At 45.8% G+C, this 17980-nt stretch overlaps 4 protein-coding genes and 1 long non-coding RNA gene across 5 annotated transcripts in view; 1 reads left to right on the top strand and 4 right to left on the bottom strand.

The window, feature by feature from the left end:
• Positions 1-1432: 1432 nt before the first annotated feature.
• On the bottom strand, positions 1433-3137 carry LOC134193382 (uncharacterized). Its single transcript, XM_062662215.1, has 3 exons — positions 2844-3137; positions 1782-1993; positions 1433-1714 (listed from the first exon to the last, which is right to left on the bottom strand). The coding sequence occupies exons 1-3, from the start codon at positions 3058-3060 to the stop codon at positions 1622-1624; spliced, it is 522 nt and encodes a 173-aa protein (XP_062518199.1). The 5' UTR covers positions 3061-3137; the 3' UTR covers positions 1433-1621.
• Positions 3062-4472, bottom strand: LOC134192916 (uncharacterized). The gene is made up of 3 exons (XM_062661670.1): positions 4238-4472; positions 3115-4172; positions 3062-3067 (listed from the first exon to the last, which is right to left on the bottom strand). Exons 1-3 carry the CDS (start codon positions 4296-4298, stop codon positions 3062-3064), a joined length of 1125 nt encoding a protein of 374 aa, XP_062517654.1. The 5' UTR covers positions 4299-4472.
• Positions 4473-4826: 354 nt separating this feature from the next.
• Positions 4827-7231, top strand: LOC134193236 (uncharacterized). Its single transcript, XR_009972037.1, has 4 exons — positions 4827-4941; positions 5010-5070; positions 6430-6903; positions 7219-7231. It is a non-coding gene; the product is annotated as an uncharacterized LOC134193236 (long non-coding RNA).
• A 4729-nt stretch (positions 7232-11960) lies between these two features.
• On the bottom strand, positions 11961-13040 carry LOC134192914 (uncharacterized). The gene is made up of 3 exons (XM_062661669.1): positions 12988-13040; positions 12734-12845; positions 11961-12692 (listed from the first exon to the last, which is right to left on the bottom strand). Exons 1-3 carry the CDS (start codon positions 13038-13040, stop codon positions 11961-11963), a joined length of 897 nt encoding a protein of 298 aa, XP_062517653.1.
• Positions 13041-15637: 2597 nt separating this feature from the next.
• Positions 15638-17980, bottom strand: part of LOC134193158 (uncharacterized) — a 3187-nt gene continuing 844 nt past the window's right edge. The window contains exons 2-4 of the mRNA XM_062661961.1: positions 17314-17980; positions 16099-16289; positions 15638-16033 (exon numbers count right to left, since the gene is read on the bottom strand). The exon at positions 17314-17980 is cut by the window's right edge and continues 386 nt beyond it. Coding sequence (XP_062517945.1) covers positions 15941-16033; positions 16099-16289; positions 17314-17980 — 951 coding nt within the window. The 3' untranslated portion in view covers positions 15638-15940. The remainder of the gene's footprint in view (positions 16034-16098; positions 16290-17313) is intronic.

Here is a 17980-nt window from a genome sequence, read left to right as displayed (position 1 = left end):
AGCACCCTGCCGACCGATCCCAGCCGCCCTAATCGTTGGCAGATGGTCCTTCATGCCCGTGCCATGCCATACTCGCCAATCTCTATCAGACATGTACCAGCCGTCCCGCTACAGAATGGGACCGCTTGCTGATCGTGCGTGAGCCAACTCTAACTATTACCGACCCTCCACCAGACCTGGACCAGCCGTCCCGCCACAGAATGGGGCCGCCTGCTGATCGTGCGTGAGCCAACCTGACTAGCATCGGCCCTGTGCCAGACCTGGCCCTGCGCCAACCATTCGTGGATGGTTCCACAATAGCCACCAGCGTAGTCGCTCTCACCTTTCGCACGTGCGTCAGGCTTTTCCCGGTCGCCTTTCTGCTTTGCTTCTGACATCACAGCTTAGTACATGACACCTATGTTAGCTACCTACATACATCTAGTATACGTACAGTCGTCCGCCGCTCATGGTCGCCTGTCTTCCGATCTGCTCCACAGGCCGTCCGAGAACCTTCCGTTCACGGATTATGCAACGTCTTCTCCACCAGTGACTGCATCGCCCGCCACGTGGCCACCACATGACAGCCATTTTTCCAGTAACTTAACCACGCCGACACAAACGCACGCATCCACCAAGACTGACAATTCTGAACACACTCCCATGCAAGCTATGCAAGTCCTAGGCACTGGCTAAAACTTCCAACTGGCAAATATTCTCGACGCACATGCAGTATCTGACTACGTCAGGCAGACGGCTACATGAACAAAGAGACGCCCCGACTGATGACGCGTTGAGTAGACCACTACCTTCTGCAGCTGCGTTGGTCTCAGAGACAGGCGGCCGGGAAGCCCGCGCAGACTCCGCGACTGCCTTTCTTGCCGTTTCGGTCATAGGCTCCTGTAGCTGCTGATTGGACAGCACGTACCCACTCTGGGCGTCATCTGAGGTTGAAGTGTGTTGTTGCTCTGCCATCCAAGAAACCAACACGGAAGCTGCTTACGCGCCTCCGCGTGGACACTTGGCGCCAACCGTGTAGGCTTTCTTGCATGTGCAGCGGCCGCGATGAGTAAGTGAATTCAACTAAGTTTAACCGTTCCGTTAAACTCCATATAATTATGAATTAACAGTATCAACATAGGAGGCTAATCATGTGACAACATAAAAAGTTTTTTGCGCATGCGCAAACGTGACATTACATGTTATCTTGTTTGATGCATATACACACTTGTACCCGACTACGGCACACGCAATAATTTCAAACTCATGGATCATGAGCTCGTTGGGGTACCTTGAGCAACTTACTAACAGAAAGTGCAATGCAAAACGACCTGAACACACTACCAGTATTGCATGAGACATTTGCTTCGTTGGCAGGTAACAAAGTTATCAGGACTATCCCTTTTCCAAATCTCAAATGCTATACATATGACAAGACACAGTGACACCAGAGTATATAACTACTATTGATTGAAAACACTCGACACGTCTTCTGGACAGAGCGTAATCACACTGCAATCGCTCAATAGACCTGAAATCTACTGTCACTGACCCTACAAAATGACTACGAACTACGAACTACATTTTCATTACATTCTTATAGCCATGCAGCATGAGAACTAATCGACGTACATGAAATTTGTCATGGGAATGCGTCTTTCAACGACTTCAGGTGTTTGTAGTTCTTTTTCTTTGGTCGTCTTCGTTGTCCTCCTTTGCCAATGAGCTTACAAAGCTATAACACAAGAGCATAACAACGTATGATGATCAATCGAGATAAGAAGGTCGCATACGATGCTTACATAGTCACGATTGTGATACGCGATGTAGCCCACAATAACCAAAATGGCACCGGCTATTGCAATGTAAATAATATAGGAAGACATGGAAATTGTGCTGCCATCTTTAGCTGGTGTTGTGGGAGCTGGGCTTTCTTGTTTAGTTGCCGTTTTGTTTTGACTTGCTGTTGGGGCAGCTGTGCTTGCTTGTGTAGATGCCTTTTCGCTTTGATTTGCTGAAGCGAAGCAATTTAGATTCAACACACGCACGCACACACACACACACACACACACACACACACACACACACACACACACACACACGAGTGCACGCATCATAGCGTTGTTCTATCCAAGGGTATACAGTCAGAATTAAAAAAGATAATAGAATACAACGCATCTGTCACACTCTATACCATCATGTGTGATACCATAATTTCAATAGATAGGTAAGTCACTAAAGCATGAATGCACAAACATAGAAGAATCTTTGTCCATCACACTGTTCCAGCAATAGTGGATGTTCATACTGTGAAAGTAAAAAGTAAAAAATGGGCATGGCTTTGCAGTGTGATTGATCAGTTCCCCAAACTTGAGGACCATGCTACGCCAGTGCCAACTTGACCTATGGGTAGAGCCATGTCCCTTTCATTTTCCACACTTTCATTTCTCTGGAAACTATTTTAGCCTCTATCAAGATCTAATTATAGGAACGCAACCAACGTTTTAGTGACAGACCTTGTCTAGATGTATGGGGCACCAGATGGGTACGTGTCACGATAGACCCACTTGTTGCCTTCTAGAAGTCTCCACCAACACTTTCCCATCCAGTTCTAGTTGGAAAACTGTCACAAGAAGAAAGGCTAAAGCTGTCAACACAACTGTGTTAGACTGATAATAAGTGGGTGTGGTGTGTCAAATCAGTTGATCATAATGGTGGAATGTGTTCATTGCTTATGTTAATCCTTGTGGTAACTATTAGTGAAGTGTGTTGTTATGGTATGTCAGTGTGGTAGTGTGACTTGGCTACTAAGACTACTCCATAAGTTTGTCAGACTATGTACACACAACACATGAATTCTTTACCTTGTGAAATGTTACACACCCAGTTCACATTAGTAGATTCCTTGTCTATTGTTAGGTCTGCTTCATTGATAGAAAATGCCATTGGAAATGTATCAGTGAGCACCGCTAGATTCAACCCTTTGGTGGACATTGTCACGTTTGTTTTATTGGTAAACACTTTGAAGGTTGAGCTGCTGATGGATGCAGAAACAAACATGCCTTTCTTCTGTATTGTCATTTCATTTCTATTAAGAAATAAGGTTGTGTTTGTTTCTTTTGTGTACACTCTTACCCGCTGTTTATTAACTGACAATAGTGTCTTTGTCTTATCCTTGAAGATAAACACTTCATTACCAGACGTTGGCACATCTGATTTTCTGGTTAACATGGTCACCGTCTTTTCCATGATAGACACCGATCCGTTCATCCTGCTAGCAGTCATACTCACATTACCTTCATCAAGTGCGACGTTCACTCTTACTGGTACACCCTTTCTAACCAGTTTCACACTCATCTTGTTGTCAGGCAACTTGACCACCACTACACTTCCAGACATTGATACATTTGCTGTACTAGTAGACACAGTCACCATCTTTTCCATGATAGACATCGTTCTAACCGTCTTCCCTTTACCTCCATCAAGTAACTGTGAGACACTCACAGTTACTTCCTTCGTAACCAATTTCTCAGGCAACTTGATGTCTATGGATCCCGCAGACAGTGAACTGACTGTTCCATTCTTAAACACTTGGCAAGTTTGGATCTCAGTATTACTTGTTTCAGAACAGTTACATGGCACATTAGTTGGTTCAGAACAGTTAGGTGGTACCTTTGGCAAAAAATCCAAAAGCAAGGCTGACACACTGCAAACAGGTTGCCACTCATCTGAGCATTTCTTACTGCATTCCTTTGAACTAACCGTTCCAAGAAAGAGCCCTTGATGTCGACTAGTCTTCAATTTGTCTGTTAATTCCACTTTGTCATTTAGACTCATTTTTTCAGTCATTCTATTTCGAATCGATTTCTGTTGCCATAATGAACAATTAAAATTTTGTGTGTTATTGGAAGTTGCTGCTCGATAAATTGCATTACAAACATAATCCTCCTTGCTGCACGAGCTCCAATTGTTTTTTGTGTTAGATGCATAGTCTTTTGCAAATGCTTTTACAAATTTACACGTTCCGGCAATATCGCCGTCCAACTTCTCACGCAAGCAAGGTCCAGCGTCGCCTTCGGAGTCCGAGGGCAGAAAAAGTTGGATGATCCCTACTGGTACCCCACCTCTCACCAAATCTAATACAAACTTTGTATCATCGTCAACATGGGTAGATGAGTTTGGTGCACTGTCGCCTAAACAAACGTAACTTAAATTATTAGCTACACAGGCTGTGACGTCATGAAGTAAAGAGTCTAACTTATCCCGAAGACAAAGAAGAGTTGAAGAAACAGCAGCAAAATTAACTGACCAACATTCATTGCGAAAATTTGCAAGTTGGTAGAACGCGCAACGAAAGAACAACCGTAGTATTGATATCAATCCGTTTAGTTCGTACAGTTCCGTTGGTGTACTCAGTACTGAAACTCTAAGTGCACGTTCCACCAACATGTAGTACAACTAAAACAGTTTTTAACCCGAGATGGAGCCTCTGGGTACAGTAGTGATTATTGTCGACGACCGACTAGACGGCCGTGGGCGGTACTATCTATTTAGCGCACGCATATGTTCACTGTTCTGAATACTAGTAGCGTCGTTTCTGATCTAGTAGGTTGTACATACTGTCGTGCGCTAATGCGCTAGAGCATATTGTTGTGACTGTCTGGTATGTTGCTCTTTCCGCCAAAGAGCAGATGCTAGCCTAGTGCGTGCTTGCTCATTTTTGTGCGCAGCAGCTGTCAGTGTTGTGGAGGAAATGAGTGGTAAGATTTACTACAGTACGGGCTGGTACATGTAGCTGAAGTGTCGTTGAGTAAACTGTACTACCATTTACCTTGTTTCGTAGGATTTCTCTGCAGTGTTGTAGTCGGTTGTTGCGTGTGAAGTACACTAGCAGTTATCGGTTGTTTCGGCAAAAATCATCTTGTTGGGGGAACAAAGATCATTGATGAACGAAGATCATTGGTAGGCTTCCGTCGTCTTTGCTTGACGGTGCTTTTGTAACATCTGATAGTCAGTTACTGTGTTTGTAGCTATCACGCATTGTTTAGCTACGATCTTTTGCGTTTCGTTTTCTGGGAGCAATAATGAGCGGTAAGCTTTAGTGTTTGACAGTCCATCATGAGTAAGCAAGGTTGTAGCCGCTTTACGCCACTTGGAGTCAGGGTTACAGTTAGAGATTGGCTTACAGTTAGTTGCACCTGCTGGTGATAGAACAGATGCATGTAGACAATGTAAACGAGAATGGATTGCCAGAAAGAAACCTATAGAAAGAGCAGACCAAGCTGATGGACGTAGGAAGCATAGGAGAGAATGTGCAGTGACAAGAAAAGCTGCAGAGGTGGCAGACAAAGTTGATGCACGTAGAAGGCGTCAAAGAGAACAGGCAGCGACAAGGAAATCTGTAGAAACAGCAGACCAAGCTGATGCACATAGAATGCGTAAAAAGAATGGGTTGATATAGACGCCGTGTCTCTCTAGATACAAAGCTTCAGAAAGTTGGATGCTGCCATATCCAATGCTTTTATTGCTAAAAGGAAAGAAGGGCCTGATTATAGGGTTGTGTGTCTTGTCATCCATGTACAGACAGAATGTACTGGTCTTGAATAGGGATAAGTACAAAAAAGCTACCAAGAGTCTTTTAGATAATAACATATACAGTACTACTGGACAATGATACTCTGTATGCTAGTCTTAATGATTACATGCCATTGTGTAAGACGTGTGATAAAGCTTTGTCTAGAGGTCATATGCCTTTGTAGAGTTTAGCTAACAATTTGAAGCTATTTTCAGTACCTTTTGAGTTGTCACGTTTGAATAGACTAGAAACTAGGCTGGTGTGTTGGCGAGTATAGTGTTTATGAAAATGGTGGCCTTTCCTTCTGGGAAACAGCGTTGCATACATGGCCCTGCAGTGAACATACCTGTACATAGAATTCTGTCATGACGCAATTAATTACTGCATTCCAGCAGAGGGCTTGCACTTCCAGTGCTTTTTTATTTAGAATAGGTATTGGCGTTAGAACAATCTATAATAGAACCACTAAATTATTCGCAGAAAATGTGACGTCACTGACGCAACATGCACAACATAATGGAAAATCACCAGTACACCTGTACATGTACCGCTTTCAGCACTGTCAAGAGAATTTTGGGCAAAGCAGTTTCGTGTCATACAACAGATGAATCTAACAAATATTTGTGATGGTAATGCACGTTAGGTCTAACGCAAAATTGAATTTGTCTAGCAGATCAATAAAAATGTATTTACTTAAATTTCCAAAATGCAGGCGACGTTTGAAGTTGGTAGACAATGTTTGCAGTAACTGTTGCAAAAAGTACAAAGATTTGTCCGTTAGGGAACCTCACCATAAGTTTGTAGCGTGCTCTAGTTATGAAACACATCATGTATTATGTCTGTTACTGGTTTTCTAGCGTTGTGTCTGTGGATAGTTTAACTGCTGATGAGTCAAGCTGAGGACGACTTTGGAGCCCTGCTGCCAGATGTAACAGGTCAACAGCCTGGACAGCAAGGAGAACAGGAGAGCCAAAGCCTGGAGAAGGGTCAAAGCCTGGAGGAGAGTCAAAGCCTCGAGGAAAGTCAAAGTCGAGACAGACACACAGACGGACAGATAGACAGACAGACAGACAGACAGACAGACAGCAGGTATCGCGGCCTCAAGGACGGAGGAGAGAAAAAAGGTTAAATACAATCAAGAGCTTCTTCCAGGAGGCATCAAACCATCTTTTGTTCCCTTGGTTCTTGAACATTTTGGTCACTGGGGGATACAAGCCTCCAACTATCTGAACAAGCTGGCTGAGTCGTCTAGAGATGATGAGGAAAAGGAAACAAAGCCCAATTCAAGATAAAGTGGAGATTTCTCATCTCCATTCAACTGCAGAGAAACCTTGCTACAGTTATAGCAGGTAAGTTAGATAGCATTCACAGAATGTGCACTACAGTTGCAAATTATTACATAATTGTATGTGTAGGGCCTAAGGGTCCTTTTTGTTTGTGTAGTTTTTGGAGTTATTTAGGTAGACAGACGGACATATCCAGACAGACAGACAGACAGATGCAGACACATGGACAAACACTCAAACAGACAATGTCTGAGTAGCCTAGGAAAGTGTGATCATCAATCAACCATACTCACAACTGACTCAATCACTACAGACCAATATATCAAGCCACAACGAGAGTTCCATACCTGTTTATCACGACATCATTTTGTTGTGTAGGTTTGCCAGTTGGTCACAACTCTAGGTGCTTGTTACACATCCCTCGTGTCTTTATCAGTCTGTATTGGCTGTTTGTGTGTTGATAGGAGTTGAAATTGCGCGTCAAACCAGCGAACTTTTCTGGTCCTTTGCCATTCAAAGTGCTCACCGGAAAATGTTTCGACATATTTGCTAACACGTACTGCATATGTGTTTGTTGTTTGTGCATTCGCCTACTCGTTACTCTATCTGTTTGTGTGTATGTGGTTGTGTATTTATTGGTTTGTGTTTGTTGTTTTCTTATTTGTTGGTTTATTTGTTTGTTTGTTTGTTGTTTCTTTATTTGTTAGTGTTTGTTTGTTTCTTTATTTGTTAGTATTTGTTTGTTTATTTATTTATTTATCTGTTTGTGTTTAGTTGTTTGTGTTTGTTTATTAGTTTGTGTTTGTATGTTTGTTAGTCTGTTTTTATGTTTGGTGTGTGTGCATCCATCTTTTGTCTGTTTGTTGTCTGTCCTGTTGTTTGTTTTTCTTTTTACATTTGCATTTGTTTCTGTTTGTTTTTACAATATGTTGTATGTCTTATCTTCTCGCTGTACTGTACCCTGTATGCAGGAATTGACAAGGCTGTGTGGGCGTGGTCATATTTTAGACCTCCAGAAATCGCCTTAAAACGCGGCTAAATATCTTGAAAACGACAAGATGGCCAATAATTGCTTACCCAAGCAGCTTGTGTCTGCTTTTGTTGGTTGCCAGCGCAATGTTGGTGGACAGAAACGTCGTTGGAATGATATTGTGTATCTGGTGACCTCAAACAGTTAACTTGTTAGAATCCTGAAGGAAGAAAGCTGAAGAGCGCAACTCTTGGCACTTTATCATCAAACGTAATGAACGTAATGCAGAGCTTTTCAACAAGAAATTAGAAAACAAAGAGAAGAGCCTCAGAGATGACAGAAAACGACGGCGTGAACAACGACTCATAAAAACTTAGAGTCTTCTGCACTGTTGGTACCCACTCCGGCTGTTCATTTTAGGCATTTAACAAGGCAGGTTTGATTAGTCACCAACGTTGTCATTCTTCCGCCTCAAGGAATCCATGTCAGTTTTGTCATCAGAATTTTAAACAACAAGGTCTTTATAATCTCCAGCGTTTTGTCGAGACAGACCTTGAGCTTCTAGTGTAGACTTGATGTTTTTGGCCTGCATCTCTTGTACCCTCATGGTAATCATGGAGCACAAGCAGCATCTGGATGTGTGTGTGTGTGTTTGTTTGTTTGTGTGTGTGTGTGTGTGTGTGTGTGTGTGTGTGTGTGTGTGTGTGTGTGTCTGTGTGTGTGTGTGTCTGTGTGTGTGTGTGTGTGTCTGTGTGTGTGTGTGTGTGTGTGTGTGTGTGTGTGTGTGTGTGTGTGTCTGTGTGTGTGTGTGTGTGTGTGTGTGTGTGTGTGTGTGTGTGTGTGTGTGTGTGTGTGTGTGTGTGTGTGTGTGTGTGTGTGTGTGTGTTTATCTGCATATCTAGGCATACAACAAACTACACGATGAAATCATTAACTAAGACAACAATTATCCATTTACCAGCCAAATGCCACATTAACTAATGTCACACAATCTAACACGTCACACTCTAATTCAACCATTAATACAACCGTGAATGCCATAACTCAAACAGTCAATGTACCATCATCCATCCATACTAACAATACTCAACATGTCCATACAAATACATTAACAAAAAATCTGCAAACACGGCCAGACCATGGGAACACAACTCACGAAGGTGTCGACGTTATTTCATCAAATTCTGTTCTGAAAAATGACAGTAAAACGTCAAAGTCTCATTTGGGTGAGGAAAAGGTTCCACAGCAAGAGGAAGTTGGTGAGAGAAGGAATTGAGATAGACAGCAGATGGAAGATGGTGAAATGTCACATAAAGTGAGGAACTCTGAGAACAGGATGGTTCATCAGCAACAGGAAAATCGGTGAATGTTGGACATCATTGCTTCATCTCGCCTCTTAATTGGATTACAAGGTTAGAGATGGTTACGTTTGTAGACAATAAATTAAATTAATAAATTAGTGAAGGTTGATATCAATTATGAAATGAGAAGGATGAGTTTACACGAATGTTATTAGACGTTAGTCTATGGATTTATTTATCTTGTTTGCTGCTCTTTAATGCTTTGAATTATTCTTTCTATGAAAGGCAGGTTTCTTTAATTATCGGTCTGTCATTATTAATTACATATTGCATTCTCGTTATTTCTAACAAACTTCTTACCTGGACCTTCTCTCTTGTTGCCTTTCTGTTCTGTGACGGTCCAGCTGCTCAGGAAAACATAGGCCATGTGGGCCATAGAGTGGGTGGAGTCCAGCTCGGATTCTCAAGCTGCGCGGGAGGTCGGTGTTCTGCCATGGTCCGGGCCACCGAGACCGGACCCCGACCCACATGGTCTTTAACTACATTCTAGTTGACCCGTATAACACAACACAGAGTGGTAACCACACGTAAGATGGTCACCACTCCTCCCAAGCCGACACCTACCTCTATGCGCGAGCTCCTTGCGGAACCCCGTGCGTAACTCCGTGTGGACGGGAGGCCGGCATAACACACGACACTGGCGTAAACGACATGATACTAGAATCACGCAAACCACTTTCATTGCTTAGGTGCTACGAGAGTTTTCGAAAAGTCTACCAAAGTCTTTTTGTCTAACGTTACATATCGTTTGTACGCATCGCTGCGCCATCTCCCCAGCGTCTGGATGGTCGTGTCTTCTAACTCCCGGCTTGCTGCCGCGGTCGCTGCCTTTATTCTGAAGCTGTGTCCTGAGTAGTGCGGGGTCATGGCCACTGGCAGCCAAAGCTCTTCTTACCTCACTTACCAAGCGGTCTCTAGACAGTGTCGTGCCGTCGTGAAATAGAAATGGCGGTCTCGGTGCTGATCCTCTTATTGCCAAATATGTCAACACGGCGGTGACGGGGCAGAGGTCCGAGTCAGTTTTGCCAAGATGGATGTCGACGCGCTGCCGAAACGGATCCGTCTTTGATTGCTTCAGTCGAAGACGTATGATCGACGGAGCAGCACGTGAGTCTATCGCGATATCCTCGACGGACAGGTGAACCGAGGGATCATAAGCTGTTCGAGACGGTACTGTGAACTCGCCAGCTCGAAGAAACGCAAAGAACCCCAGACCACACGCACCCCATAGCATCACCACGTTAATATCTGAAGCTCTTGGAGACCAGTGGTGACGTCAGATTCTGAGCACCTTCGGCGTAACGGGCAAGGGTCCAGGACGAACCGCCGCTCCATTTAGCCTCTTGATTCGCTGTAGCACGAGCTCCAATCGCGGGAGGGGGTAGAGAACGGGTTACTATAGCCATAGCAAATCTGAAAGTGCCGTACCGCCGACAGGTAACACTTAATAGTGGCACGAGAGACTTAGCATCGTCTAAGGACGCAACGAACAAGCACAGGATCCGTTCTGACGTTGGAAAACGGCAAAACATGAGCGCTGACGCAGAACCTTCGATACCGTGCATAAACCGAACGATACGAACGGGCCGTCGACGTAGCTATACCTGCTCCAAGCAAGCGCGCAACTGACATTCAATCGTTCAATGTCCAGTCCACCTGCAGATTGCACATCAGATCGATGATGGCTGATGAGACGGGATGGGAAATCTGAGCCAACTGCGACGAAACCAGAACACTTCAGTAAAGCCCGGTTGACAGTACGACGCTAGCACGAGTGTCATCATCACACTGTGAACATGTCAGCGTCCGTGACGCTCGCACGACGCTAGGCGAGCGTCCCCGACGCTGGAATAGAGGAAAGTTCTACTCGAGCGTCCTAGCCGGAAGTGACCAGTCAGATGACATCACGTGCTCATTTTCAACCAATCGAAAGTCAGTCAGAGCAACTGGACGTCCGGGATATTCTATTCGTTCACACGGCATCGATCATTGATTCGTCGAAGGAAGTTTTCATTGAGTGTGTGCGTGGTTTTCCCCATGCGTTTTGCAAGTTCAGTCAAAGGACTACAAGGACCTAAGAATGAAGAATACGCTTAAGACTACGGCGCAGCAGCAACACAAGCAAAACGTCGTCGTCCCTGTCTGTCGCAAGTACATTGTACACACGTGGCTACTTTGCAGAGCCAGACCACTGCTGCAGTGTGTTCTTTGTGCGATGGACGCTTGTCAGACGCAGTACTGTGAATGATACAGCGCCAGCGTCTTCTCTGACGCTCGTGTGAGCGCGTCCAGGACGCTGTGCCAGCGTCGAACTGTGAACCGGGCTTTAGCCTGGTTGCGAGATATAGCGTCCGCGAGCGTGTTTCACCGACCTGACAGGTGTGCTGATGTGAAAGTAAAACCATAGTGCGCAGCCACAAAGTGAAGCATGCGAAGCAGTTGCATCACACGCGGATCCGGGCACGTACCTCGCTGCAGCGCTGCGACAACCGTGGAGTTGTCCGACTGAAACAAGACATGGTGGTTTTGAAGGTCCCGACCGAAGAGCAAGGCAGCTAGAACAATCGGTGCCAATTCTTTCGGAGCAACGGAAACGTCGGCCCACGACGAGGGCCATTGAACCTGAATCCCCGATTTACCTCACACTGCACCGCAATCCCAGTCTCCGGACGCATCCTACTGCACTGTAACGGACGGGAGCAGGCGACCGACCGCGGCCAGTAAACCTTGACCGTTGCATCTCTCGATAAATCTGACCCACCACCAGATTTTTGAGCGAGCCTCCTTGTTTAGCCGAACGTGGAATGCAACTTCTTCAGAATCGCCGACAAGTCGATCAACCGCCGAACGAATATCCGACCAGGCTTAACGACGGTGGCGGCATGGTGCAATAGACCGACCAGCGATAACAGCTCGCGCTTCGTACAGGCTTGCTTGTGCGACCATTTCGTCAGCAGCTCACAGAGGCGCCGCAGCTTATTCTCGGGTAAACGCAAGCAACCTTCGTTTGTGTCAATCGCAATGCCAAGGAATGTCATGCAATAGGCCGAGCCTTCCATCTTGTGCTTCGCTACCGGAACGCTTAAACTTCTGCACGTTGCCAATGCATGACTCAGGTTGTTGGAACATTCGTCGGACCCTGGCTCGCCGAAGACAAGAAAATCGTCTAAATAATGGAGCGTTGAAGCACACACGTACATAGCCCACAATAAGGCATCCGCTACCGCCGAGAAGATCTGAGGCGCATAGCGCAACCCGAATGGAAGAGCGGTATCCAAACAAACTTGCTCATTCCACCTCATTCCCAACAGATGCCTGTCGTCGCTAGGTACAGGTACCACTCTATGGGCACTCTGCAGATCCAGTTTTGCCAACAGGTTACTTCTTCCGGCCTGAAGAACGCGCCGCGCGGCGGCGTCAATGCGGGCATATGACAATGAGTTCAGCTGCTTATCGATGCCATCGTTTACACTCACCCCTTGAGGAGACGACAGGTCTACTATCAAGCGCCACTTTCCCAGCTGATGAGATTTCGGGATGACGCCAAAGGGCTAATCTGAACCTCACGCCCAGACCCCTGTACTGGTACAACTTTACCAAGCGATTCTTCTTCGCGTAAGTACTCGTCTACCTCCGACGCATTCTGTCTTGCCGACAACATGTTCCGTCTAGCCCTACAGCATCCAAAGCGACTATAGTCAAAGCCAATCCGAAAACCCTGTTCACGTCCTAGGATGTAGCGGACGTACTCTGAATCCGGATGCGATGACAGGCAGTGGCTCCACGCTTCTAGCCGAAGGGGGAACGCACCTTTACTCGACGCTGCCGCCTGTCCCAACTTTCTCCTCAGATTTTGTGTAGGACGGCATGGTCTAGAGCTAGCAAGTTTATCACATACTGATATCGTCCACCAACCACGTTACAATTGAGCCAGCGCCTCGACTGCCCGGATACTCTTGTGCACACCAATTACACGTAAGAACGCAGAAGGAGGTTACACTGTTGCTGTCTTAATTAATTAAAGCCAATAGCCAGAGAAAACCTAACACGTGGCTTCAACACTACTCAAGCAGCTTGGGCCGTATAAAACAGTCAGGCTAAGTAGACACTAACAGACGTACGTGCGTGTGCAACTGAAAAAGACAATAGCACACGCCTATGTGAACGACAAGAGCGTCCGTAAAGAGGACCGCGAAACTCAATATTGCCACTAATGTAACACAACAGCACAACTACTGTCCAGCACCTTTGCCGCCCGTTGAGCTCGTGACGCGCTCGCCAAACCTTTCTCCGAGCAATCACCAGACCTGTGACCGCGCTCCCCACACTTGCCACAGCATGCTTGCAGGTGCACCACGGTGCCCCTTTGTATGCGCCCATATTCCACTTGCGACATATTGATCTGGAGCTGTGATCCGTCACCGACTTAGCCAACGCAGAAGGATACGGCGCAGATTAAGTCGAGCTGGCCAAGGGATGTACGTTCAACTGTGGGAAGAGGGGCTGACGGTGCGGTGCCAAAGCACATTCCGCCGATGAGTGATCTAGCTCCAGGCAGTGCTCGCACTGGGAAGACATCGCTGGAGATGCCATGAAGCACGACGCGTACATGGACGGGAGCGGCTGTCCCCACGTAATGGATTGGTGCACAGCAGCAAACTTACGAAACCTCGCGTCATACTGCCGCCAAGCATCTCCTCTGCTCTTTGCGCCTCTCTGACAATGAGCTTGCGATATGCCAGCATGTCTTGCACCCTACTCGGGTGCCTTTCTGCCACGATTGCAATGTATGTCGTGAAGCATTGCACCCACGTGGGCAGTTGCTCCACTTGCCGTGCCCGTCTGCCCACCGCCATCACTGCTTCTCCCAGAGACGTGCCCTCCTTCTGCCGACGCATCTCTATGTTATCCTGCAACAAATCTGCCATATTCACAAATTCCAAACGCTTCACTCCAAAACGATGGACCTGTTTGGCTTCCGGGCGTGGCGACTTCGTGTGTTCCCTGCGACCGCTGCTTGGCGTCAAACAGGGGCACGTGCTCCAACGCCATGCTGGTGGCATTTCACCCAGTACAGTTTCGTTACCTGCACACCAGGGACTGAGCAGTCGTGGAACAGAGTTAAATTATAACGCTTATGCACGTACAACCCGTTCAGTCTCCACGCAATACCACTTCGCAGTAGCTTTTCAAGCAAAAGTAAACCCTGTTCCTTCTAGCAGATATCAGCACCCTGCCGACCGATCCCAGCTGCCCTAATCGTCGGCAGATGGTCCTGCCCGCCCGTGCCATGCCATACTCACCAATCTCTATCAGACATGGACCAGCCGTCCCGCTACAGAATGGGGCCGCCTGCTGATCGTGCGTGAGCCAACCTGACTAGCACCGGCCCTGTGCCAGGCCTGGCCCTGCGCCAACAATCCGTGGATGGTTCCACAATAGCCACCAGCATAGTCGCTCTCACCTTTCGCACCTGCGTCAGGCTCCGCCCGGTCGCCTTTCTGCTTTGCTTCTGACAACACAGCTTAGTAGATGACACCTATGTTAGCTAGTATACGTACAGTCGTCCGCCGCTCATGGTTGCCTGTCTTCCTATCCGCTCCACAGGCCGTCCGAGAACCTTCCGTTCTCGTATTATGCAACGTCTTCTCCACCAGTGACTGCATCGCCCACCACGTGGCCACCACATGACAGCCATTTTTCCAGTAACTTAACCACGCCGACACAAACGCACGCATCCACCATAACTGACAATTCTGAACACACTCCCTTGCAAGCTATGCAAGTTCTAGGCACTGGCTAAAACGTACGACTGTCAAATTACTCTCGACGCACATGCAGTATCTGACTACAGTAGGCAGATGGCTACATGAACAAAAGACGCCCCGTCTGATGACGCGTTGAGTAGACCACTACCTTCTGCAGCTGCGTTGGTCTCAGAGACAGGCGGCTGGGAAGTCCGCGCAGACTCCGCGACTGCCTTTCTTGCCGTTTTGGTCATCAGCTCCTGTAGCTGCTGATTGGACAGCACGTACCCACTCTGGGCGCCATCTGAGGCTGCAGTGTGTTGTTGCTCTGCCATCCAAGAAACCAACACGGAAGCTGCTTACTCGCGAAGTAAGCTATGCGCCTCCGCGTGGACACTTGGCGCCAACCGTGTAGGCTTTCTTGCATGTGCAGCGGCCGCGATGAATAAGTGAATTCAACTAAGTTTAACCGTTCCGTTAAACTCCATATAATTATGAATTAACAGTATCAACATAGGAGACTAATCACGTGACAACATAAATAGTTTTTGCGCATGCGCAAACTTGACATTACATGTTATCTTGTTTGATGCATTTACACACTTGTACCCCGACTACGGCACACGCAATAATTTCAAACTCATGGATCATGAGCTCGTTGGGATACCTTTAGCAACTTACTAACAGAAAGTGCAATGCAAAATGACCTGAACACTGTACCAGTATTGCATGAGACATTTGCTTCGTTGGCAGGTAACAAAGTTATCAGGACTATCCCTTTTCCAAACCTCAAATGCTATACATATGACAAGACACAGTGACACCAGAGTATATAACTACCATTGATTGAAGACACTCGACACGTCTTCTGGACAAAGCATAATCACACTGCAAGCGCTCAATCTCTCAATAGACCTGAAATCAACTGTCACTGACCCTACAAAATGACTACGAACTACCAACTACATTTTCATTACATTCTTATAGCCAGCATGAGAACTAATCGACGTACATGAAATTCGTCATGGGAATGCGTCTTTCAACGACTTCAGGTGCTTGTAGTTCTTTCTCTTTGGTCGTCCTCGTTGTCCTCCTTTGCCAATGAGCTTACAAAGCTATAACACAAGAGCATAACACGTATGTGATCAATTGAGATAAGAAGGTTGCATACGATGCTTACATAGTCACGATTGTGATACGCGATGTAGCCCACAATAACCAAAATGGCACCGGCTATTGCAATGTAAATAATATAGGAAGATAGGGAAATGGTTGTGATAACTGTGCTTGTTGGTGCATTTGTCTCTTTGCCTTGATTTGCTTTTGTGGCAGCTGTGCTGTTTTGTGTAGTTGCCTCTTCTCTTTGATTTGCTGAAGTGAAGCAATTTAAATTAAACACACACACACACACACACACACACACACACACACACACACACACACACACACACACACACACGAGTGTATGCATCATAGCATTGTTCTATCCAAGGGTAGATAGTCAGAATTAAAAAGATACAAGAACACAACTTATCTGTCACACACTATATCGTCATATGTGATACCATAATTTCAATAGATAGGTAAGTCACTAAAGCATGAATGCATGAAAATATATGGCAGCATTATCCAACGCCTGCTTGCACCTGCACATACTGTTAGATCATGAAGTCCCATTTCTGTGATAAAGTGACACTCAAACCACTGGTGTGGCGCTCAGGGGGAAGGGGGGCTAAATCCTCCCCAATTTTCGTAGGCGTGTCAAGCAAATGCGCCATGTTTCCCTTGAGTTACCAAACAGTGAGATGAATCTTTGTCCATCACACTATTTTAGCAATGGCGGACGTTCATACTGTGGAAGTAAAAAGTAAAAGGGGGCGTGGCTTCGCAGTGTGATTGATCAGTCCCCCAAACTTGAGGACTACGCTTCCCAACTTGACCTATGGGTAGAGCCATTTTCCACACTTATATTTCTCTGGCAACTATTTTAACCTCAATCAAGATCTAATTCTAGGAACGGAAACCAACATTTTAGTGACAGACCTTGTCTAGATGTATGGAGCACCAGATGGGTACGTGTCACGATAGACCCACTTGCTGCCTTGTAGAAGTCTCCACCAACACTTTCCCATCCAGTTCTAGTTGGAAAACTGTCACGAGAAGAAAGGCTAAAGCTGCCAACACAACTGTGTTAGACTGATAATAAGTGCGTGTAGTGTGTTAAAATCAGTTGATCATAATGATGGAATGTGTTCATTGCTTATGTTAATTAATCCTTGTGGTAAGTATTAGTGAAGTGTGTTGGTATGGTATGTCAGTGTGTTGTGTGACTTGGCTATGACAACTACTCCATAAGTTTGTCAGACTATGTACACACAACACGTGAATTCTTTACCTTGTTGTGAAATGGTACACGTCCAGTTCGCATCTATAGAGGCTACACTCGAACCATTGTTTATTGTTACGTTTTTGTTTATTGTTACGTTTGTTTTGTTGATAGAAAATGCTATTGGCAATGTATCAGTGAGCACCGTTAGATTCAACCCTTTGGTGGACATTGTCACATTTGTTTTATTGGTAAACACTTTGATGGTCGAGCTGTTGATGGATGCAGAAACAAACGTTCCTTTCTTCTGTATTGTCACTACACTTCCAGACATTGATACATTTGCTGTACTAGTAGACACATTCACCATCTTTTCCATGATAGACATCGTGCTAACCTTCACATTACCTCCATCAAGTAACTGTGAGACACTCACAGTTACTTCCTTCGTAATCAATTTCTTAGGCAACTCGATGTCTATGTGCCCCGCAGACAGTGAACTGACTGTTCCATTCTTAAACACTTGGCAAGTTTGGTTCTCAGTATTACTTGTTTCAGGAGAGTTACGTGACATATTAGTTGTATTAGGACAGTTAGGTGGTACCTTTGGCAAGAAATCCAAAAGCAAGGCTGACACACTGCAAAGAGGTCGCCACTCATCTGAGCATTTCTTACTGCATTCCTTTGAACTAACCCTTTCAAGAAAGAGCCCTTGACGTCGACTAGTCTTCATTTT

The sequence above is a fragment of the Corticium candelabrum genome, chromosome 17, assembly GCF_963422355.1.
Source record: "Corticium candelabrum chromosome 17, ooCorCand1.1, whole genome shotgun sequence".
Classification (NCBI taxonomy): Eukaryota; Metazoa; Porifera; class Homoscleromorpha; order Homosclerophorida; family Plakinidae; genus Corticium; species Corticium candelabrum.
This window is presented reverse-complemented; position numbering and strand designations above follow the sequence as displayed.

Bases quoted from the DNA above. Each gene is read 5' to 3' on its own strand.
- LOC134192914 (XM_062661669.1), bottom strand. From the start codon at position 13,040: ATGCCGTCCTACACAAAATCTGAGGAGAAAGTTGGGACAGGCGGCAGC. The intron at 12,846-12,987 runs GTAAAGGTGCGT...TGGATGCTGTAG, and splicing joins GGGACAGGCGGCAGCGTCGA to GGCTAGACGGAACATGTTGT. The intron at 12,693-12,733 runs GTTCAGATTAGC...AAATCTCATCAG, and splicing joins TACAGGGGTCTGGGCGTGAG to CTGGGAAAGTGGCGCTTGAT.
- LOC134192916 (XM_062661670.1), bottom strand. From the start codon at position 4,298: ATGAATGTTGGTCAGTTAATTTTGCTGCTGTTTCTTCAACTCTTCTTT. The intron at 4,173-4,237 runs GTTAGACTCTTT...ACGTTTGTTTAG, and splicing joins CTTCTTTGTCTTCGGGATAA to GCGACAGTGCACCAAACTCA.
- LOC134193382 (XM_062662215.1), bottom strand. From the start codon at position 3,060: ATGACAATACAGAAGAAAGGCATGTTTGTTTCTGCATCCATCAGCAGC. The intron at 1,994-2,843 runs GTAAAGAATTCA...GCTTCGCTTCAG, and splicing joins GGTGTGTAACATTTCACAAG to CAAATCAAAGCGAAAAGGCA. The intron at 1,715-1,781 runs GTAAGCATCGTA...CTTGTGTTATAG, and splicing joins CGTATCACAATCGTGACTAT to CTTTGTAAGCTCATTGGCAA.